This window comes from Tachysurus fulvidraco, chromosome 6 (genome assembly GCF_022655615.1).
Source record: "Tachysurus fulvidraco isolate hzauxx_2018 chromosome 6, HZAU_PFXX_2.0, whole genome shotgun sequence".
NCBI classification, from domain to species: domain Eukaryota; kingdom Metazoa; phylum Chordata; class Actinopteri; order Siluriformes; family Bagridae; genus Tachysurus; species Tachysurus fulvidraco.
Window position 1 is genome coordinate 9,301,671 of NC_062523.1, and position 24,133 is coordinate 9,325,803.

General features: G+C 38.3%; 2 protein-coding genes across 14 annotated transcripts in view; one reads left to right on the top strand and one right to left on the bottom strand.

Annotated features, from left to right (window-relative positions):
* The window catches only part of ctdsp1 (CTD (carboxy-terminal domain, RNA polymerase II, polypeptide A) small phosphatase 1), a 31,385-nt gene extending 17,592 nt beyond the window's left edge, over positions 1-13,793 (top strand). Inside the window, exons 1-6 of one of the 2 annotated variants that reach the window (XM_047814614.1) lie at positions 35-3,738; positions 4,600-4,701; positions 6,443-6,499; positions 8,030-8,122; positions 9,461-9,646; positions 9,770-13,793. In XM_047814614.1, the coding sequence (XP_047670570.1) occupies positions 877-3,738; positions 4,600-4,701; positions 6,443-6,499; positions 8,030-8,122; positions 9,461-9,646; positions 9,770-9,898 (3,429 nt within the window). In that variant the 5' untranslated portion in view covers positions 35-876 and the 3' untranslated portion in view covers positions 9,899-13,793. Of the gene's footprint in view, positions 1-34; positions 3,739-4,599; positions 4,702-6,442; positions 6,500-8,029; positions 8,123-9,460; positions 9,647-9,769 lie in introns of those variants that run through there. The other variant, XM_027150915.2, reaches the window with a different exon arrangement.
* A 74-nt stretch (positions 13,794-13,867) lies between these two features.
* The window catches only part of obsl1b (obscurin like cytoskeletal adaptor 1b), a 38,361-nt gene continuing 28,095 nt past the window's right edge, over positions 13,868-24,133 (bottom strand). For 11 of the 12 annotated variants that reach the window (XM_047814606.1, XM_047814609.1, XM_047814608.1 and 8 more), the window contains 8 exons: positions 23,657-23,923; positions 20,892-21,004; positions 20,557-20,710; positions 19,994-20,155; positions 19,693-19,797; positions 19,339-19,605; positions 16,951-17,221; positions 13,868-14,799 (listed from right to left, as the gene is read on the bottom strand). In XM_047814606.1, the coding sequence (XP_047670562.1) occupies positions 14,796-14,799; positions 16,951-17,221; positions 19,339-19,605; positions 19,693-19,797; positions 19,994-20,155; positions 20,557-20,710; positions 20,892-21,004; positions 23,657-23,923 (1,343 nt within the window). In that variant the 3' untranslated portion in view covers positions 13,868-14,795. The remainder of the gene's footprint in view (positions 14,800-16,950; positions 17,222-19,338; positions 19,606-19,692; positions 19,798-19,993; positions 20,156-20,556; positions 20,711-20,891; positions 21,005-23,656; positions 23,924-24,133) is intronic. The other variant, XM_047814603.1, reaches the window with a different exon arrangement.

A 24,133-nucleotide genomic window follows, 5' to 3' on the forward strand; every position in this document is an offset into this window, starting at 1 on the left:
AAGTGGCTTTCTTGCCCAGTCATTCAGTGATCTGCACTGAGGCTGTGAGGCGGCGTGTGCTCACGACGAGCAAGAGCCACATGATCAGAAATGTCAATGGAGAAACCAAAGGCAACTCGTTTTTCTTGTTTACGTTATAATTCTCAGTGACTGTAGATCAAATATCATGATGGCGTTCATCGAACTTATTGGAACTAACCAAATCATTGTTGTTTCCATTGCCTAACCAAGGATTAAATCCAATTTACACCACTTCGTCCATGCAGGTTAAATGGAATGAGTAAAATTTGCAAAGCAGCAGTATAACGTAACCCATAAGCTGGTGTGTCTTGGCACAATACAAAGCTGTCCATGACTCAATCGAACCCCATTCTTGGAAAACAACATGCCAGTTAGCAACTAGTATCAGATCATGTGGTCAAGACGCCGCTGGGTGTCCGTTTCAGATTTATGCCTTACTTCAGCTTTTTATAGTGATTTGATATTCTAGGAGTTATTTGTCACATCTCTGAAGCCCCCCAAAATAAATCTGTAGGTCTCCTGAAGGCGGGCTGAAGCACAGGCATGACTTGGAAGGTGTCGCTCTGATCCGCATGTCATGTCAACGTGTGCACTATCACTGATGTCCCAGGCAGCGTACAGGCTCAACAAACTCCCCCGGGTTTCCTCTGCAGGCGGACGTAGCCGACCCGCGTCTGCCCTCTGGGCTCTGCACACTTCACAGGGCAGGCGAACCTGTTGCAGAATGTCTGGAGTGTTTTATGTCTTCTGAGCTGTGCAGCACATGCGGGGACAGCAAGTCACTTGTGGAGAGCAGTATCACCGAATACTCTGAGACGTCCGTCTTTTTTAAAGAGGACGCACACTGACGCTAATATGCCAGCTGAACTCTGTTTTGACCCTTCGAAAGTCTTACAGCAAGACAGTCCTACAAAGGAGAGGAAGCCTTTGGAAATTGGGACGGAATCGAGCATGTTTTCTGCAGAACAGAAACCATCTGTTGGTTCTGCAGTGCACCAGACTGTTTCTGGATTAATGCAGACCGATGGAGATTATATTAAAAACGGACAGCTCAGTGGAGAATTAACAGAGCAAGACGAACTGGATTGTTCTGAGAGCAGCAGTGTGTCTGAATTGGACTTGGAGCGCAGTGAGTCTTTTCCAATAAACAGTGATTTTGTCCACTCGATTGAAAACAATGAATGCACTGAATTCAGCATGCAGTCAAACATCAGTGACCAAACTGTAACGGAAGAACACGAACCAGAGGAGTTTATTCTATTTCAGGCTATAGATACTAAAATCCAAGAGCTTCTTTTATCAGACCTTGAAAAGCTTTATGAGCATGAACCCGAATCTGAGCAACATTCAGAGGAGGACAGTAGCGACGAAGGTTCGGAGGAAATCTGCATCTCGGGTTTGTTTGAGCAATGTGGCGAACAAGATCCACACGAACTGGAAAAGGAACCATGCAGATACTTTGAACAATGTAAGATTAACAATCAAAACTTGCCCTGTGAATACCATACCACACATTTTGTATCCTCTGAAATGTGCCAGGCCTTTAAAGAAAGCATGCCAGCTGGATTCTCTGGGTCCCTTGAGCAGCAACCACCTGCTAGACAAATAGAAAACACACACGACACTGAGTTAACTGCAGAAAACAGCCACGGATCCTGTTCAGACTTATTTGACGGCTCCGCTCAAAGCCAGCAATCTGATGACTTTGCTGAACAGACTTGGGAGCAGAATCAGAGCTTTGACTATTATACCGAACCAGATTCTAGCCAGCTGTCTTTTAATGAAAACGAAAGTATTAAGATGCTCGAACAATGCTCGAGTTGTGGAAAATATTTTGAGAAATTTGAAATCCCTAAGCAGCGCAAGCCCTTTGAGCCCGCTCAGAATTCAGAAGACTCACAACAAAGGGAATCTTTCGAAAAAAAACCCGAGTTGTGTGGAGCTATTGGAACGCAGTGCTTCGTGTTTCACACCTCCGAACTCTCTAGAGAAAACGGTCCTACAGAACACAACACAAATGAGGTTAAACAGCAGCCAGAGTGTGATATGATGTTTATCAGATCAATGGAAACCTTTGAGGCTCGTTGGCTCTCGCAGTTTCTTGCCGTTGACTGTCACGTAAAGAATATCTTTGAAAGAGAGGAAGCTGAGGACCTCGATGTTACAATCGGTGGGCCAAGTGACGAATCGCTCCCTTGTGTCAGTGACGCTAACGTCGAACCTGTAATTGAACCGCCAGATAACTCCACCGAGCCAAGGATACTCTGTGGAGAGTGCGAAACGAGAGAATATGCACAGTTAGATTGTGACGAGCATTCTGAGCTGTTTGAACTTTGTGATGTTGAGGCTGGAACGTTCGACTGTGAGTATGATGAAAGCAAAGCCGGAGAGTCGGTTGTGAAAGCAGCATCAATAGATGAAGGTAGCGAAGAGGAATATGCGGACTGTATCGATAGCAAAAGCCAAAGCAGCGGTGAAACAGACGAGTCATTTACAAGTTTTATTGATGAGCCTGAAGAGAACTATCCTGTCCAAACCGATGATGGCAAAGCTATACATGATCTTCCTGAGCAGGACGAATGTTCTACTAGAGACAGACACGAGGTCGCTGAAGACCTTGGTGAGGCCCCTGATGATTATACACCTGATGAAGTCGAAGAACATGACAATACACCGCAGTCCTGCTCTGAGCCACAAGCTTTAGAAAAAGAAATGTATAAAACATACGCAGAGGTACTTTGCTCTGGGCTTTACACAGAAACAGTACCAAAACCCTGCCTTGAACAAACTATGTCTGATGATGAGGAGGATTATGGACCTGAATTTACTGATGAAGCTACCTCAGATGAAATGGAAGACCAGGACCCCGAAGTCTTCTTTGAAGATGAAAAGGATGTCGAAACTCATGGGGAAAGGATCGTGCTCGATCCGTCAGATGAACTTCCTACTGAGGATGAAACAGAGATTTACAACAGACATGCCGAGAATCCTTGTTCTATTCAGAGCGCATGTCACGAACAAGGAATCTCTGCTCATGAAACGTATGCTGAACATGACCGCGTTACAGAAACTGAGTTCATCGAGGTTTCCGTGCCTGTAGAAAAGGAAGTTAAACATGATCTAGTTTCTGAGACATTTGATCCAGAACAAAATGAAAGTGCAAATAAAACCGAAGCGTACCTGTCCGACTCTGATGACGACGGCCTGATAAAAGATGAAAACGTGCTGGAATTTGTAGAGGAAACAGAGGGAGTTCATGGACCCTGCTGTGGCGAGATAGAAGCATGTGAAGAAGTAGACATGTTTGTATTTTCCTCTGAAGAGGTAGCTGATGTTAAAAAATGCATTGAGTTAAATGCAAGTGAAGATCCCCAGAATGGCGCTCATGACTTAATGACCGTGCAAAACGCCATCGAGCCGCAACCTGACAAAGATCCTCTCAAAGAACTCGAGCCACGTGGGTGTTGTAGTATATCGTTAGATCTTACAGAAACGATTGATTCTCCACCTCAAAGTAAGCGCAGCGAAAAATTAGATGGAATCATACATCAAGTCGTGCGAAGTACAACGGCAGAGCCCAGTGAGCCAGACGACTTTTTTAAGCTAGCCGACGAAACCTCTGAACAGACCGAAGGTTCCGAAGACAGCGAGGCCTCTGACGACGAGGATTACCCCGAGTACTGCGATTGTGAATTCTGTGTGCAGTCTATAGAGCAGGTACAGTGCTTCAGAGTCCCCTGTGCTACTGTAAATGAGGTCACGCGTGCTGAGAGCAAATTGTTTGAAGCTGGCATTCTTTCGGATTTCAAAGCATGAGCTGTAATTGTTTGATGTTGTAAATGCATGGGTTGACGCTGCACGCGGTGTGACGAAAGCGTGCGCTCGGCTCGCGGTTTTATGCGACATCGAGCGGCTCAGAATCTTTAAATGCAGGGTGAGCTTAGGTGAGCACGACGGTAACATAACTTAAATATGGCAAGCAGTGGCAAAAATAAAAGAAGCCCCATCCTGTGCTAGGGTTTTTATTCCGTGCCATGTGGCTTGTTATTTAAGTCTGGAGATTGAAAGATTTGATTTAGGGGCCTCTTTTTAGCACACTAATGCACTCTTTCTGATATTTTTGAGGTGACTGTTTGGAGCTGGGTTTTCTGTAAACACGTATATTATATCCTCTATTCGGAAGAGGAGACAGTGTTTCGGTCATAACGCCCTGTGATCTTTCAGAATCAGCTGGCCTGTAGAAGTGTAATCGTACCCAAGCAGCACTCAGTCACACGATCTAGGCTGGAGAACGAAAGCAGTCCGAGAACTTCATTATGTCGCCTCATGGTCCCTCGCTTCCATAACCTGGCTTATTCACCCATAAACCCAGATACCTTTTTCCTGTTTATTGCTCAGACCTGCTGTGTTATGTCTTTAGAACACCTAACATTTAACTTGAAAACGTTCCCGTTTAACAATTTTAACCTGTTGTCTTATTATTGGCTCGTACTTCATGCTCAGAATGCTCGTAAAGTGATTATTCCATAATGGGTTTTCTAACGAAACGTATAATCAGCCTCAATTATCTGTTCACAGGTGCCAGCTAAGCCGCTCCTTCCCCAGATCAAGTCTAAAGATGTAGGAAAGATTTGCGTAGTGATCGATCTGGATGAGACGCTAGTGCACAGTTCATTCAAGGTAAGCTTCAATGCGCTTCGCCTATAGTCGCTGTTTTCACCGTTAGCCCATGAGCTCATGTCAGTATGACACCGTTACAGCACGGTCGAGCGAGCATGTGCGTATAATGGTTACGGGATCGGATGCGGTGTCAGATAGCTCAACGTCAACGTTTATCAAAACGAACACCGTCATTAAGTATCACAGGGCTAGGTAACAGATATGTCGGTACAAAATGTGATTTACTCTGTTGCTGGAAAACATGTGTATGTAAAGTGTTCTCGTCAATCATCACAACGTTTCCGCGGGTTTGGCGGCCCGGAACATGCCGGGAAGCACGTATCAAAAAATCGCTAATGTCACAAGTACATACGCGGTTCTGGTCATGCAACGTTCACGTGTTCGTTTCTCTGCCACTCATTTACCAAGAGCGTGCAATAATGTATATGATTTGAAGGTCAAAGTGTTACTTGATCAGTCGTAAATCTTTAAAGCATTACGAATCATCTTATTAAAAAATCATTGGAATCGGATTTATTATTACTGTCTCGTTAGTGTAATGTTTGCCCTTTAGTTTAACACACAGACAGCATCATGCTATAAAAATGACTTTCTTTTCTTTTCCATTTTGTCCTTTTTTTTTTGTGCTCTGTATTTAAACGCAGCTCGAGCTACTTTAGTCAGATAGCAAAACATCCATTCATTTTAGTTTCAGTTCAGTAAAAACTTCGCAAAACCATTTGTGCATGTCTTAAATCATATATACGCAAATTATTGCTTTCTATCCGCCCTTTTTATTTCTATGTATTTATTTCATTTTATTTCCTATTCTTTAGTTTGTTCTATCTTGGGAGTAGAGGGTTAAGTGGAAGAGATCCAGAAAGAGATCCAGTGGTTTTTTTTGTTTGTTTGTTTGTTTTTTTTTATTCTTGTTGAGGTATATTACATTATCTCAGTGAGCAGGCATGTGAAGCTTTAATAAAAAGCAGAGCGAAGTGTTCTGTTTCATGGTGTGGCGTTAAGGATGACGCGGTAGAATTGTGTCACTGACGGTTAGAAGTGTTCGCAATGCCACTTCCTTTACTCTAGGTCTCTCTTTTACCTCTGTGCTTGTTTTGCAGTGGGATTGGCTCGGGCTGACGTTTAACCTGTTAGTTGTGGTTTAATTGTGGCTTGGCTGTTTTTTTTTTTCCCGGGGGGGGTTCACCTCGGATGCTGTTATGATTGACAGTCTAACTGTTAACTTACGCTCTGTGAATGATGGTGGCCTACTACTAGCACAAACTCCTGAATAACTGAACTATCCAACTGTTTAAGAGGATTTAAAAGGCTTTATACATCTCTGTTGTTATGAGGATGTAGGATCCGTGGATTTCAGAATGACTGAAGACTCAAGTTTCATAGCAGTATTCTCATGTGTAGCTAAATATAACACACACACACACACACACACATACACACACACACACACACACACACACACATGAAAACTGTTTGCCTGAGCTTGTGCTACAAAAAAAAAAAAACATTTGCAAACAGTGATTATAAGAAATTAGATATCAGTCTGTCGGTTTAATCTGTCAAGCTGTCTCGCTAATCTATTTATTTTTCTTATCTATTTTATCAGTCTATTCTCTTATGTTTATTACATTTTATTTCGTTTTATTCATTTTAATGGATTATTTATTTTTGTGTAGTCTATCTATCTCTTTATTTGCTCAGTGAGCTAACAGGGCTGTCTTCTGTTTTTGCCTTTAACAAGCCGGTGAACAATGCTGATTTTATCATTCCGGTGGAAATTGATGGAGCTGTACACCAGGTGAGAATCTTGACTTACTTATTTATTTATTTATTTATTTATTTATTTATTTATTTATTTATTTCACCAGTTTCATTTCACCAGTTTTTTTTTCTCAGCAAATATCAAAACCTTAGAATTATAAAGTTCTAGCATAGAAATCTTAGATTTTAACATTCAGCTATAGAGTCTTAACACTCAATAATGTCAGTAAACCTCTTAAAAAATATAAATATATTAAATATATTTTGACTGACAAAATGCCTGTAATTTAAAATTTTTTAATTTAATTTAATTTTTTTTGCCAGAAAATTAAATCAGAGGTCTTAGGATTGAATATAGAGTATCATTAAAATATCTTGAAGTGTCATAATACAATATTTTCCCTATAGATTTGTGCAACAAACAATGTTCATTGAGATAATTGAGCTTTGGTTTCTACATGCACGAGCAATTTGATAATTCTGAGAATCCACAATCCTGGAACAATAAACTGCGCCTTGTAAATGTTCACCAATCAGTATGCCATGCAATAGAGCACTTTGTAATCATATAATCATACTGTATGGACATAGATAGATTATAGGTGGTGGGTAGTAAATCTTGATATATGACACTTGATATATGTACAGTACGTACAAATGTATCAAGACTGCTAGGGAAGGTAAAAAATCTCATTATTATGTATTCATGAGCTGCTTAGTGCAGCTACTTAATATTTATGAGTAGAATTAAACGTTACGATGCTAAGCACGGCAGAAAAAAATACACTTAATGTATGAAGGGCACAAGTGCCTTTTCTTCACGCATCAGATACAGTATGGTATTTAAGCGTATCATGCCTTACTGTACATCCAAACACCTCAAACATGTGTTTTTTTACTGTGTTATTGTAAGGTGTCTCGCACCAGTTTGCTACCTGACAGCTTCATGGCCATCTCAGTTGATGGCTGTGAGCAGCGGAGGGCTATTTCTGTGCCTTGATGAAATAGCGCAAGCATTAATAACTACACCAGAACTCAGCACACTTTAATCTGTGTCCAGACTCATCCCTATACTTCCAGGTCCTAGCAGCGCAACACCCCCAAGGCCCCTTTTAAGGACGACTCCAGACCCGGTCTGGAAGACTCTTACCGGCTTTGGCCTGATTCAAGTAATCCAGGATAGGCTTGTGATGTCGGGAAAGCCTATTCAGGATCACTTGGTTCAGGAATAAGACCACCAGCTTCAAAAATAATTTTGGCTGACCCAGATGAAAATCGAACCATTTTACGAGAATTCATAAATGCGCATATCGCCTGACGGTGCTATAAAGCGGCTCTTGAACCAGTTTGTTTATTAGCTTATCTGTCCTGTGTATTTATTGCATTGCATCCCATGGTTTAGTAACTCCATTCAGTGCCAGATGGTATTAGAGTCGCATTTATTTATTTATTTGTTTATTTATTATAACGCTTGCTATAAAATTGCAGCTTCTGTCAGGCACTAATGTGTCCTACACGTCCTGTTTCTATAATACACGTTCATGTTCTGTTTCTCCTGCTAACCCAGGTGTATGTACTGAAGCGACCTCACGTCGATGAGTTCTTGAAGCGAATGGGCGAATTATTCGAGTGCGTGTTGTTCACTGCAAGCTTAGCCAAGGTAAGGGCTTTATTCTGAAAATCATGCCTATAACAATGATTATAATACATGTCTTAGCCCCCTAGGCAAGTAAGAGTTCCAGTGTGTAGACGCATGTTGTTTGCTCAGAAATCTGAATGAATCTAAACACCAATGAGGCTAAAAAGTTGGAGCTAACAAAATGTGATGGCAAAGGTTAGAAAAAGCTTATTAACGCATTGAAACATTAATACTCACTAAGTATGGCGTGAATAGATGATCATGTAACTCAAGGCTGTGGCCCTTTTTAGAGGTGAGTTGTGGTATTCTATTTTTGCAATGTATATACATTTATTCAAGTCTGATACCACAGGCTTTCTATTGTCTGCGGATATGTTTGAATTTCCTCCGGGATCAGTAAAGCATTCATCTATCCATCCACCCTCCCAAACCGCGTCCAGTCCATCCTTATGTCCATCCATCTATTCATCCATTAACCACCCATCCATCCATACCATGTCCAGTTCTTGCATCCATCCATCTATCTATCCATCCACCCATACCACATCCAATCCATCCACCTTCCCAAACCTGACCCAATCCATCCATTAACCACCCATCCATCCATACCACATCCAGTTCTTACATCCATCCATCTATTTTTTCAATCCACCCATACCACATACAATCCAGTCCATCCATCCATCCCTCCCTCCTTCCCAAACCTTACCCAATCCATCCATCCATTCATTCATCTATCCATCCACCCTTCCATGAGTTGACTGTGTATTCACTTCAAGAATTGTAACTTTGCACAGCGTTTTAAATCCTATCCAGAATAGGTTGTCAGTCATCCATTCATTCTAATTAATCCACTTAGAAAAATAGTTCTAGCATGTGATTCTCTTGCTACGTCTCAAAAAGTTGCACATACTGTCATTAAAGCACTGTAATGTCAAATCATCATGCAACAAATTTCATTTAAAAATAGCTACAACTTCCAAAAAAAAAACAGTTTTGCAGATAAGAATGCTGTATAATTTGGATACGTGGGTTTACTTTGGGTTCTTCGGTTTGTCCCCATGTCTAAAAATTTGCAGTAGGTGGATTGGCTGTGCTAAAATGTCCCTGGGGTATAAATGTGAGTGGGAATGGTACCCTAGGTACCACAGGCTCCTCCACCGCCACCTCGTCTCCTGCCTGGCATCTTGTGTTACTCGGGTCAGCTTCAGGTCCAATGCAAACCTGATCGTATTAAAGCCGGTGAAGACGAATGAACGAATAAAGATTCATTTAGTTGCTTTTCTTTTTCTGATTCTGAATCTACTTGACTGGCAGGTAATTGCGAACGAAAAACTAAAAGCCTTTCTATGTGTGCAGTACGCAGATCCCGTGTCAGACCTGCTGGATAAGTGGGGCGCCTTCCGCTGCCGTCTCTTCCGAGAATCCTGCGTGTTTCATCGTGGAAACTATGTCAAGGACCTGAGCCGACTGGGCAGAGACCTCAACAAAGTTATCATCGTGGATAACTCACCAGCATCATACATCTTCCACCCAGACAATGCTGTACGTCCCTGTGAACCTATATAAGCAATATACAGCTTTATTTTTCTTGTGTCTACGTATTTGTTCTCCTCACGGTCATGCTTTCCTTAACACTACCTTATGCTTTTACCTCACTGCATCCAGGTACCCGTAGCCTCTTGGTTTGACGACATGTCTGACACAGAGCTGCTGGATTTGATCCCGTTCTTTGAGAGACTGAGTAAAGTGGATGACGTGTACGCTGTGCTCAAACAGCAGAGGACTAGCAGCTAGCGCGATCGACGGAGCAGCTTTCACCACGGGGCCAGGGAGGCTGGCGGGGTTCGGAACGCCACTTCCCTGCTACATGGGATCTGTCGCCGGCTCACTCCTCATCACCTACCCAGAATTCCATTCGCAGGAGGTTTGATGGAGAAGCATAAAGTTGATGGAAACCTGATATGGCTAGAACAATGGAACTGTGAAGGACTGCCCACATACACACACACACACAAAAAAAATTATCAATTTTTAACACTTGAATATGTGTTATTTCTTCTTTTGTAGCTTTTTTTTCACTTCAAAGCTAAGGTAGAGGGAAGCCCTGTTTAAACTAAATATCGCTGATTTTAGATCGAGAAATGTTTTTCTCTAAAACCATACAATAGCTTATTACGTTTATTTTACTAAAGGACAGTGGTGACATTTTGGCAAGTAGCCTAATGTTTCAAAACTTTTACATGCAGCATGTGTGCTTTAGAGCTGTTTGGAGCAGACGAGTATGTCTAGGAGAGACTCGGAGAACCAGAATTTCTCCCCAGGCATTAACGGGAGCCAAGGGAGCTTTAAGATTCATTCCAAATCAGGGTGGGGAATAAGGCCAACTGTGAGTAGTCACCATGCAGATGTGCATTGTTAAATGAAAGCCATTTTATTGCACAACTTTGAAAGCATTAATCTTGTGTTCTAGTTGTTTGTGAGTGAGTTGTGAGATGTTTTTATAGACAGATGTGTGTGTGTATTTGTGTGGGGTTTTTTTTGTCTTCCGGTTAGATAAAAACAGGACATGTACATGTTTTACATGTGAGAGGATAATCCGCCAAACATGAAGGCATTTTAATCTTGCTTCCTAAACTACAAAAAAATGGTTACGTTATGTATATAAAACACCAAAAGACTCAGAACATTAGTGGTTTTTGTTTAAAGGTTTTGTTTTTACATGTTCAACGACCTAAAATCTCTCAGCTCCCTTGCTTGTTTTCGTGAAGAGGATATTCATACATCGGTACATTCTGTGTAGGTAAATGCAGGTTGTTTTTAAAAAAAAAAAAAGAAGAAGAAAAAGGTCTGTATAAAAGTCCCCACACAGGAGTCAAGTGAAACATGAGTTTATTTGCCAGAATGTCAGTCCTGTACTTTTAAGGCATTATTTACCTCAAACATTGGGAATGCCAATCACATAACATGCTATGCTTTCTCTTTCCTTTCTTTATATATATATATATATATATATATATATATATATATATATATATATATATATATATATATATATATATATATATAATTTTTTTTTTTTAAACCAGTCCAAATGAAAAACGGTTATCTTATTATTTTCTTTGCCATGTTTGGACTTTTCAGTTATAAACCAGAGAATGTTGTACAATCATGTCCAGATTTCAGATTTTATGGATGTATGAAAGGGAAGCAGGAAGTACACATTCTATAATGAGGGCTCTGTTCTCAGGCTAGTGGATAAAGGCGCTAAAGCCCCTTTACATAGAATGACAGAGAGCATGCTGTCATTTCCGTCACCGAGGCCAAGGAGTTGCCGTAGTCAGTCTTTTACAACCTAAGTGCTCTTCAACAAATCCAGTACAACAGTATGCCATTTGTGACTTTCTATTACTCTAAGAAAGTCAAAGCATTCTTGAACACATCCTCATTGTTACTAGTGGATTTAAATTTTTTCACAAGCGCCTTTCATCGTCAACGCTTCAGATTTCACAAACCTTTCAAACTCCAATTTGGGTGCCTTAGTGTTGGACGTGCAGCTTTCTCTGCCTAGCAATGCCAATGAATGTGGACATGTCAAGTTTACTTGAGAACTATAAGGTGGACTTTTTTGCAAGTGTTGATGCTGTGTCATTTGGTGATTGGTTCAAAGGAGATAATCGATGATGGTGACAATGAGCTGTTTTTTTTTGTTTTGTTTTGTTTTGTTTTTGTATTGCATTTTGTACAGGCATGATTATGGTAGAGCCATGCTAATTTTCTCTACTTATGATAACGAGTGTAGTGCTGCATCGAGAGAGAAAGAGATAGAAACTGGCCTAAAGTTTTGAGTCATGATTCATTTTGACAAACACAACTGGTTTCTTCTGTTATCTGTATTTCATCCCGGCCTCATATTTTCTTCGTTATTGAAAATTTCATCGGATGTCCAGATTAATCTAGATATTAATATATTTATTACATTATATTATTCCTTAGCCAAGCAGATCGGTACTAACTCTGGATAAGCGATAGTTCACATTTTAAGAGGACAAAGAAAAGAAGACTCCAGCTTAGACTCCAGCTGCAGCAGCCTGTTGATCTGCATTTTTCTTTTCCTTTTTCCTCTCCTTAATATAAAATGTTTTGTTCGCTGGCAAAGATTTTCAGTCCTCTCTCAATGCATACGGTGTTAACACGGTGTCGAAATGTAACCGAATCCCATATCTGACGTGGTACATTCCTAAAGGTCTCATCAATCTAATAGATCCCTCACACTAATCTGAACCAGCTCTTATTTATTTTCCTATCTTATATAACAGCTCTTGGTGGTGTCCTCTTCACATATCAAGTCTATGCTTTATTTTTCCTGATACTTTTATAACCCAGGAACGGTGGCTAACATAATCAAGCACTTTCTTGATATCTCGGTAGCAATCCGTAATAGTTTTGCGCTCCTAAAATGCATTGTTTGGTCTCTTACAGCTTGCACTGTCCTCTGGTACTGTCTGTTTAGGAGACATTGGAGTTCGGTGTTTTTTTTTTCCTAATGAGGTTGCTGTTTAAATGTAATAAGCAGCATCTGCTGATGCAGCATCCCAGTTGTAATTAGAAGAGGGACAGTATATCTGGCCCTGTGTGTAGAAACCATCTTGGAATACAGCTATGATTTTGAATCAACCATCCTCGACCATTGTACGGTTGCTCATCAGGGAATAACGCACGGTTTCCACCCCACATGCATAAAGTGGAGGAAAGAAGAACCCGTGGTGTAAAATCTGATCTAGATTTTTTCTAGATTGGCCCTGTAAAGAAATACTATAGAAATAGTATATCAGTAGTCATCTTTCAAAATTCTTAATAAGATTAACACTTAAGCCCAGATTTTCAGTATAATGTGATTCCTATTTCTTTTAGAAGAAATGGCGCCCCCTGGAGTTCAGTTATATGCAGTGTTTTATGGATGTATCCTTACGGTTCTTGTTTCTTATATTGTAGGAGTCACTATGCAACCAAAACCATCCAAGCAGTCATTTGAGTTCAGTTAACAACTAAACCAATGGTGCATTTATTATATTTTTTTCTGCCCTTATTTTAATGTAAAATATGTTGTTTTTTTGTTTTTTTTTTGTTTTGTTTTTTTTGGGGGGGGGGGGTTTACATTTAAAAATTAACATAAAGTCAGGACTAGGTGCTAGATTCAGTTGTACTCAAAGTACTAAGTCATAATTTTTTACTATTCACTCTGGAAGTAACTTCTGAATACATGATGTCACAGCCACAGTGCTGTTTTTTTTTTTAAGCCAGTTCCTGATCTGAACTTCAGAGAAGTGTCTGTTTATTTTTCATGTGCTCAACTACAAGAGTAACACAATGTATATAGTCATTTATTTAACACGTATACCCTCCGCCTTTGCGTTTGTTATACTCTACTGCCCCTTCTGTACTACATTTAAACAAACACCACATTTGTCCCACACTTCTGTGTGTCTGGTAATTTGTCTTAGGTCAAACCAAATTCAGCATTAATGGGTAGAGATGGTCTTTTTTTTCTCTCTTGTTTTGTGATTTGGAAATAGGAAAGCCCAGTTTAAATTAAGTCGGCTGTAACCTAGTCTTGAAACTTTTGTAATTATTAATTGTATTTTACTGTACTGAATGAGATATATCATAAATGAAACCGATGAAAAAATGATTGTGGGTTTGTTGCAATCTGTGTGTAGCAGCGTGAGCGAAAAAATGGAAGATAAACAACCCGGAAGATCGATTTGGTAAAGATTAGTTTATTATTTATTTATATGTAAAGCGAAGAAACAAGGCCATTACTGACTTCATGAAACTTTTTTAATTATATGGATGATGCAACAGGTCATAATATTCAAGAAAACATTTCTATTCATCGGTACATGACATGGGTTTTATGTCTTGTCTGGGGAAATTATTGATTTAGAAGGTAGTTCTGACTTGCTATGAATATACTAGCAATCAGTATTCAGCCTTTTGGCCCTGTTTTTTATTTCCACACCTGTGTAAACGTGTACCTCCCCATGTCACTTTCATTTCATAACATTTATTTAGAAAAGGTATCTATACAAAGGACAATGTACATAAATGTAAAATAATTCAACAATTATTTCTCAAATTATTTTAATGTTAGCTACCAAGACAAAAAGGTTAGCAGTGTTCATTATTATCTCATTACAGCGTGCACCAGGACTAATGAACCTTAGCATAAAACCAGGTGGTCGGTTGTTGGCAAAGTCTGTCGTCTTTTGTGCATCATGTCCAAGCAGAGCAAAACTTTGACACGCATCTTCTGGGGTGTCAACTGGATTATACTTCCCCTAACCTTAATAAAAGTGTCCTACGGTGTCATCATGCTTGTCAAACAATCCTACAGATTTGGCCCTAAGCACGCTACAGCCATCATCCTAGATTATGTTCTGTCTGGAAATGAAAGACAAAAAAAAAAAGATTCACAGTCTGACCAACAACTGAGGATTTGGTTTAATGTTCATTTACATTCATCCTTGTGTGCAACAACTTGACATTGATATTGGTGGATGTTTATGTCCGAGTAATCGATCGTAAATTAGTGATGAATTTTCAACAAAAGAAAAGTAGTATTAAAAGTTCTAATAGATCCATTAAAAACTCCCTGCTTACGATTGTGGCAATCGTCCAATTCAGGCAAGGCTTATCTGTAAAATGGAGAAGACGCATTATAAAAATCAATTTCATACAGATTCTGTATTGAATGATTCCACTTAACACCAACCTGGCTGTACCTAAATGTATATCGAGTTATTAGCATACCTGTACTCACCTTCTACTTTATTAGGAACACCTGTATACATGCAGTTATCTAATCTCATCATCAGATTGAAGAGAAAGGGATCACTGTGACTTTGGCAGAATGTTGGTAATGGAAGGCCTGATTTGAATATTTCAGAAACCGCTGATCTGGGATTTTTACATTTTGAGCATTTGGCAGACAACCTTATCCATAGCTACTTGCATTTTTATCTCATTTTATACAACTGAGTAATTAAAGGTGGGGTGTGTGTTGTTTGAAAGCCAACGTCGACATTTGAAATCACCAAAACAAACACGCCCCTAACCCAAATGGGTCCCACCCTTGTATTGATAGCTCCGCCCACACATACATACGTTAATAGGGCAGATAATGGAAAGAAATGTGTCTTTATCATAGCTGAAGGGAAGAACAGTACGATTGCAGATAAACAAACAAGCAAAAATGACGTTTGTGAATGAGAAACAAAGCAAAACTAACGTTACTCACTTATCGAGAAGGAAAAAACAACCTCCGCGTCTTAAGTTGGCCGCATATTCACAGATTTGAGTTTCCCGAGTCAATAACTCCTGAGCTAAACGCTGTTACTACACAAAACGTGGTTGTAGCTGCCTCTCTACATTACTACGATAGAAAAGAGGTGTTATTTGTGTAGTAACAGCGTTTAGCTCAGGAGTTATTGACTCGGGAAACTCCAATCTGTGAATATGTGGCCAACTTCCTGCTCCTTCAGTTCTCTCCAGCGCTGGAAATCTGATCCTATATTAACACGTCCTACTTCTTGCCTTATCGTAAGCCTTTCTTCACTTACTTTCTTTGTTTTTATCCTCCATGTCAATGTTAAATCCACTTTCTGCAAATGTCACACATGTGCACTGAACACTCTCTCATTGACAAGCCCCGCCCCTTTCTGCTCATTGGCTACACGTTTGTTTTGTTTTTGTTTTGTTTGTCATCCCGACTCAGTTTTCTGAAGCATTTCTCAAACAACAGAGACCCTACCTTTTAAGGTTTAAGGTGGACCTGGGATTCCAACTCGCAACCTTCTGATCGGTAGTCCATCACCTTGACCACTAAACTACCACATCCCACCCACAACGTTTACACAGAATGGTGTGAAAAACAAAATACTGAATGAATGACAGTTCTGTGGGTAGAAATACCTTGCTGATAAGAGAGGTACAATTGTTTAGAGGTCAGATTGTTTAGAGCTATTGGATAGAATATAGTAACTTATAAACAACCCTTGTTGTGGATGGGGTTACAACAAGACACATCAGGTTTCACTCCTGTATGCCATAAACAAGAATCTGAGGTTATCCTGGGCATAGACTCATTGAAGCTAGACAGCTGAAGAATGGAAAAGTGTTTTTAAGTATCTACATCTTTCCCTCTGACATCTCATCATGAACTGTTGTTTTACTGTTGTTGTTTTTTTTTGTTTTGTTTCGCACCATTTTTTACACTCTTGTATTAGAAATTCCCAGGAAATTAGCAGTTTCTGAACTTCTCAAACCAGACATTCTGGTACAAGCATCCATGTCACATAGTCATAGAGATGACAACATTTTTTCTTCATTTTGATGTGAACAGTAATTGAAGCTCTTGACCCGTTTCTGCATTATTTTTGTTGCATAGGCTAGGCTGATTAGATAAACGCATGAATATGCAGTTGCTTAGGTGTTCCTAATCAAATGGCCATGAGTGTGTATGCCTGTATAAGACAATGTAATCCAAACGGGCAACTTTTTGTAGCAGAAGCTGCAGTGTTTCTCCACAATTTCACATTAAATATATGTCATAGATCTACAGTTTGGTACTAATTGCAACCTAGTGTATCGATGTGTAGTCAAATCTATTCGCTGTAAATTTTAAAGTTTATTTGAAGACAAAAAACAACAACAACAACAACAAAATTCATACAATTCATTCAATAGAGGCTGAAACTAGCATAAACTGACCTTCCAGATCAAATTTTATAGTACCAAAGTCTTCATATGTGCTTTTTTTTTCTTAAGATCTAACAAGCTGGACTTACTTTTTGACATACAGATTTGCTGTACTTTTGGCCTTTCCTGAATCAAACACCACAACACCATTTATGTCCTCTGACGTGTGCTTCAGGGTGAGCTTGTGCACCGTCCCCATTTTCTCCAGGAGGACTTTGGGCCCAGGTTTCAGCACGTCTCCATTCAGAGTCCAAATGGGGGTTTTCAGTAAAGGCACAGAGACCTCACACACGAAACACGCTTCCTCTGGAGCTGACACCTCCACATCCTGCAGCTCCTGCGTTATCAAGATCGGCTGGGCTGATGGAAGCACAAACATGAATGCAAACGTTTATTATAATTTTCATTAAAGTTCAGTAGGCTTCAGTTTTATTTGACGGTCTTAGTCATCCATTTATCTTCAATCACTTCATCACATTATAACTTTATTCATACATAAAATGGACAATGGTTTCACCAGCATTCTCTTGTCACATTTTCTTAATATATGTATTTCATTCTCACTAAAAGATCATCACGATAGTCCTACTGTACAACTGTAGAGTTGTAAGTCACATTCAATTCTTCCAGCCCAACAATATTTAAAAATCCACACAAAGATACCTGAAACTAGCTCAAGCAGTGCAAGTGTATGTGAGAACAGTGTAAAACAATATAGCTTATGTTTGTATAGTCATTGGTTTAAAAATAGGGTTGTTTTAGTTCTAAAAAAAAGTTCTCCTTTACGTGAAGGTATGTTCTCCCCTGAAACACTGTAATATTTCATGTTATATTATATTATTATATTATAATTATTATTTATTATAATTAATAATATTATATTATTATTATATTAACCCATATGACATCCTTTCTGATGACTTAATGACTTATGATTTAATAATAATAATAATAGTAATAATAATTATTATTACTATTATTATTATTATTATTATTATTATTATTATTATTATTAATTATGCCCACAAATACAGATATGATAAAAAAAAACCCTCCCGTGCAAATTCAGTCACGTGGTTATCAGATATATATAATTAGGCGACTGAATTTGCGCGGGTGTTTTTCCCGCTTTCTCTCAGTAATTGTTGCTTTCTTATTAATTAATAACTTTATCGTTTGATAGTTACAATTTATCTAAGACATTTGCCTTTACATGGAAAATAAAGGGAGGAACCCAAAACTTGAACAGTACGGCTGACAATTTGTTATTGTTTGTTCTGTTTACATTGATCACAGTTAGCTAATTTAGTAGCAAAACTAAGTATTAGCAAAATTTAAGCTTGCTATATATATATATATAATTCTGTATTACAAAAAATCTTGCCTCACAATATTTTCCATCACAGTGCCTGCTGAAATTCAGTCCAAGTATTGTTTTACTAATTGATTAATTAATTAATTATTTCATATCTATATTCTTTTGTGTGTGTGTGTGTGTACAGAATCCGTGATAATTTTTTATTTATTATATTATTAATATAATTATAAATTATTTCATCTAAAGTGAATAAACAAGCCACAACTTTGCAAAGCATATAGGCAATTTGTATATTTTTGTTGATAAGAAACCTGCAAATATCTCATATACTGCTTGTCTTTGTTTATTTGAAACTGGTATATGTTTTTGGCTTGCTTATTGGTTTTACTGCAATAATGCTTTATTAGCACACAATCAAAAGTCTTCCATTAGTTTTAATGTGCGTTTTAAATGTGCGCCTTGACACTAGACACTAGAGGGCAGCACTGAGCTCTTATAGACACGCTATATGGCCAAAAGTATGTGGACACCAGACCATCATATATGTGGTCTTTCCCCAAACTGTTGAAATGACACAATTGTATAGAATGTCTTTGTTTGCTCTACCTTTACTGGAAGAGGCCCAAACGTGTCCAGCATGACAAATATAAGTTTCATGAAGACATGGTTTGTAAATGTTGGTGTGAAAGAATTTGAGTTTTGTGTACAAAGCCCTGACCTCAGTCTCTCTGAACCCATTTGGGATTAACCGGAATACTGATTGCACACCAGATCTTCTCATCTGACATCAGTGCCCGGTCTCACTAATGCTCTTGTGGATGAACGAAAACAAATCCCTACAGCCACGCTCCAACACTTAGTGGTAAGCCTTCCCAGAGGACTGGAGGTTATTATAACAGCAAAGAGGGGATTAAATCTGGAATAGGATGCTCAACAAACACATGGGTATGATGGTTAGGTGTTCACAATTTCTGACCATATATATATATATTTTTTTTGTTTGTTTCGGATTTACATTTTTCAGATGTTAAATTAATGTTAATGATTACAAAAGTATCTTCATTTTTGGATTGCTAATATAGAGACTTATTTTATATAGAGAATTATTTTTTAACTCTGATGCTCCATGAGTATGTAAAGTGATCATTGATTTTCTCACCTTCCACAGTGAGTCTTGCTGAGGAAGTGTTTTCTCCAACCTGGACGCTGTACATGCCTGCATCCTCCAGTGCGACCTCCTGTATAACAAGTTTGCGATAACAACCTTCACTGCAGATCTCAAAGCGCTCAGAGGGCAGGATGACGTTGCGGCCTTGATACCAACGAATGCTGCAGCGTGGGTTGGATACGGTGCAGTCAAGTAAGACCCGAGTGTTTTCCTGAGCCGTTTTGTCTTGTAGTGGCTTTACAATATTCACAGGAAGTTCTGCAAAATAAATAAATAAAAAATCCTTGTAAGATCTAAAGACATTGATAACTCTGACAACTCTGTCAAGGAAAATGAAATACTTACTCTCCACCTCTAGGTGAGCTTTAGACTCAACGTTCTTGGCAACAAACTTGATTTCTCCTGAATCCTCTTCCTTAACATTGCACATAAGAAGAAAGTGCTTGTTTCCTGTGTTACAGGGATAAATATGACTGGCATTACAGGACTCTTATTGCATCAGGTACATTTTCATGACCGTGTTAAATGGTATTAAAATAGTCTACATAAATTACACATTGATGAAACCCAAAGTAAATGAAGACTTTTAGAAACTATAAGGTTTTCTTTAAAAATATGACTTAATGCAGAACTGAACACTTTATACCTTCCTGACGGATCTTGATGGTGCTTGTAGGTTTGATTTTCTCTCCATTCTTAAACCACTCTCCAGGTACATCATCCAGAGACACCTCACACATAAACACAGCATTCTGGTCTTCTTGAATGTCCAGATCTTCCAGACCGTTTAACACTTCCAGCTCTCTCTCTATTCCAAGAAGATATTAAACATCTGCAGTCACTGTTTTACATGTACACACAAATCCTAATCTCATAACCTATAAAACTAAAAAAAAAAAAACTGTATCGTTGCAAAGCATCTCCCTTCAAAATGAACAAAGCTCCACTTGCCATGACAAGTCTGTAAAAGTAATAATGAATTCATGTAAACCCCTGAGCTGAAAATGTGCCAAAGTCCCCAGTCTAAGGGCAAATGTGAAAGTTTTCTTTAAAGAAATATTTTTGGTTTCCCATCCAAATTAACATGGGACCAGGATTAACTATTGTATTTTTCCTGCAGGTGGCAGTGTTGTGCTGAAAAACATTAAGCAATGCATTTATAGCATGCAGTGTAACAGTTTTATGACAGTCATGATGTTCTTTCCTTACCATAAACTTCCACAGAGCAGGAAGTGGTGGCATCTCCGGCATCGCATACATATAATCCAGAATCTCCGAGCTCACATCTCACAATCTGCAGGAAGTACTTCCTCCCCATTGAGTACATACGATGATTCTTCCCCGACTTAAGTTCTTCTCCATTCTGTTTCAGACAAGACCAGCACTGACCCTCAGGCTATCAAAATATTCCAATCCTATCTATGACAGATCTTTTCTTGATGAAAGTAAAATGTAATGTAACAATCATATATGGTTAAGTAATATGTATTTAATACCTACATGTTTCTAAATCTTTAATTAATGGGATTTTGCAGCTTTCGTACCTTTGTCCACTTAACAGTGACATTGTATTTGGACACCTCACACTCCAGGGTGGCTCCTGTACCCTCTGGGAAAGTTTTATCCTCCAGCTTTTTCAGAATGGTCACTGGTGTTTCTGAACAGTCAGTAGAAAATGGTTTTCAGTGGTGAGTGAGTATTTCAGAGTATTGATTAAAAAAAAACAGTGCATGAAGAAATGATGGTCCAGTTTCCTATAAGTTTTAATGTTTAAAGTTCTAATGTTTTATATGATCTCTTGGTATTGTAGTAGCTTAGCAGTTATGGTGCGGTAGCTTGTGAAATGCCAGAAGCACCAGAGAGCAACTTTGTGGACCTGGAATAATGGTCCTAAATTCTTTTTTTTAATTATTATTATTATTATTATTATTATTATTATTATTATTATTATTATTATTATTATTATTATTATTATTAATAATAATATTATGCAAAGAGATAATTACAATATTTACAGAAGAGAAATTAGATGCAAAATACAAATACAAAGACCAACAAAACATACATAACAGCCAGTACAATTTGGGTATGTGTCTGTGTCTGTGTGTGTGTGTGTGTGTGTGTGTGTGTGTGTGTGTGTGTGTGTGTGTGTGTGTGTGTGTGTGTGTGTGTGTGTGTGTGTGTAACTGTACTAACTAAGTGAGTGTAACTGGATAATATATGAATAAAGGAGCATGTAAAAAAACAACAGACATAACCATAGTTAAAATAAATATATATAAATCAAAGAGGATAAATAAATAAATAAATAAATAAATAAATAAATAAATAAATAAATAAAATATAATAATAATAATAATAATAATAATAATAATAATAATAATAATAATAACAATAATAATAATAATAAATATAATTATTAAAAGAGTTCATAGTTCATTTGGGCTAATATTACAATGACACATTGCTTTTCCAATTTTTTGTAGGTTCAGGATTTAACCCCTTACATTTATTTGATTAATGTATACTTAATCAAATTACATTTGATTAAGTATACTCAACATATAGAACATTCTGTGTACATGTTTTCACTGTAAAGATATATTCTGTCACCTTTTGCAACAATTTGTTAGCCACTTTTTACCAAAACCATTACTGCAACGGTTCCGTCTAAACTCGGAAAACTGTTGTGGAAACCTTTCTATCTGACTCTAACCACAATGATACATTTAATGTCACAGGGATCATACTTTTCCCCATGTTTCTTATGTTTGTTGTGAACATTCACCTGTATCTGCACAATTGGCTGCACAATATAGGGTTTATTAGTGTTTCTGGGTTGAATAAATAGTTTAGCTAAACACAAGGTAATTGGTTAAAATAATTGCACTACTCCATAACTAACATTACAGTACATCATTTTTTGCCTAAAGTGTAAAGAGGTTATGTAATAAATATGAACCTATATGTGCAATAATAGTTAGAAAAACAGATAAGGTAGGGCAACACAAAATAATACATGGCAGTTAAGCAATGGTGTTGTGATTTTTAAAAAAATTTGCACAAATTAATTCTTAGAAATATGCAAATAATCGCAACTATATGGATTATTTTTATTCTGTTTTTTTTCAGTGCTCCACCATTTACTTAATGCATTAATTTGACCGTGCATAAAATTCCTTTTTTATAGGTATGTCGTTTTAGCATTAGCAAGTTAAATATAATAAATGTAATAATGTAAATATAAATGTAGACTGGACTTTTTTTTACATACGGTTATACCTGTGCAGACATGCATAAGGCAAACAGATTGCCTTAGGCTGACCTCCATTGCTCTTTTCAAGTGCTTATGAGCAGATAATGCTAATCCATTCTGTAGTATAATGATGGACTAAATGTAACCAGACTTAACTTGGCAATGGTCAGGTATGCACAGAGATCCCTTTGTTGTATTGGCATTTTCAATCTATTGTCATCCTCAGTGACAGTTCATAGACTCCAATAGATAATCCCTGTTGAGTGACTCGGCATAGATGAGATTACTTTACCTACTACTAACGTATGCTTGATGAATGCTTGAAAAGTTTCAGTAGCTGCACTCTGGCCATGTGATCAGAGTCTTTTTATACGTGTAAGCCGATACGAAGGAAGAGCCGCACTGAAAGCCGTTAATCCATTCCATTGTACTGCCATCACCGTCTGAAATTTAACCATCTTGCATCATGTTGACTTGCATCATGCCTCAGCATCTTACCCTTTACTGTGAGTAACCTACTCACAGTCAAATTCCACCCCTTATATGTTAATTGCTCTGAGAAGTCTTGATGCAGTTTGTGGCAAATGGACTATTTCTGGTCATCGGTTTACCATGCAGCAGATTCAGTATTTTTAAAATATTATTAAAGGACTAATGTAAAGACGGTTTGATGGACAGTGACCTCTTTTATCAAAATTTATACATTTGTGGAGTCTGTGTCCTGCATCATGCTGACTCGGGTAGCATTTGAGTTGGTTCAGCTGCACAGATTTATTTTAACTGTGAAACTGTACCAGTTCTGTAGTATACTATTAGAACTGGAAAATAATAGCAAATCTTAACAACTATTGCTTAATGTTGATGAGTGAATCAGCAACATATTCCAATCCTATCTTTGTACGTGATTTCACATAAATTTTTAAAAATGTAAATATAGTAGATCACATAAACCTTTCTGAAGGTTCAAAGTTATAAGCTAGCATTGTTTTCTGCAGAATCAGGGTTATGCCACCTACATACAGTGTGGGCTTTTATTATAATCAGTGTATTTACCTTTAATGGTAAGTCTAGCAGATGATCTTGCATTTTCGGTGGAGAACGTATACGTCCCCGTGTCCTCCAGTGACAGGTTGACTATGGTCAGGCTGTGCACGTGGCCATTGGTAGTCATGCGCCAGTGGTTGTTGCTTTTGAGCCGATTCCCGTCCTTCAGCCACATGCCTTCCACGTTGCTGTGCGTCAGCTCCACCTCAAAGGATGCTGTCTCACGTTCAAAGGTTTGGATCTCACTCAGCCCTTTCCGTATTTTAACCTTTCGTGCTACATGCATGTAAAAGAAGTAATAAATAACAAACGAATGATTTCAATTTTTTCCCCAGCATTATATTAAATCTTAAGTACCAGGGTATGGCAACATATTTTGAAGTATTCCGAAACAGAAAGGCATTCCCCTTGGAAAAAAACTGGTTTATTTTTAATGGTTGGTAACACCACCCTAGATTTTGAAGGCCAGTGCATATATTTAGCTGC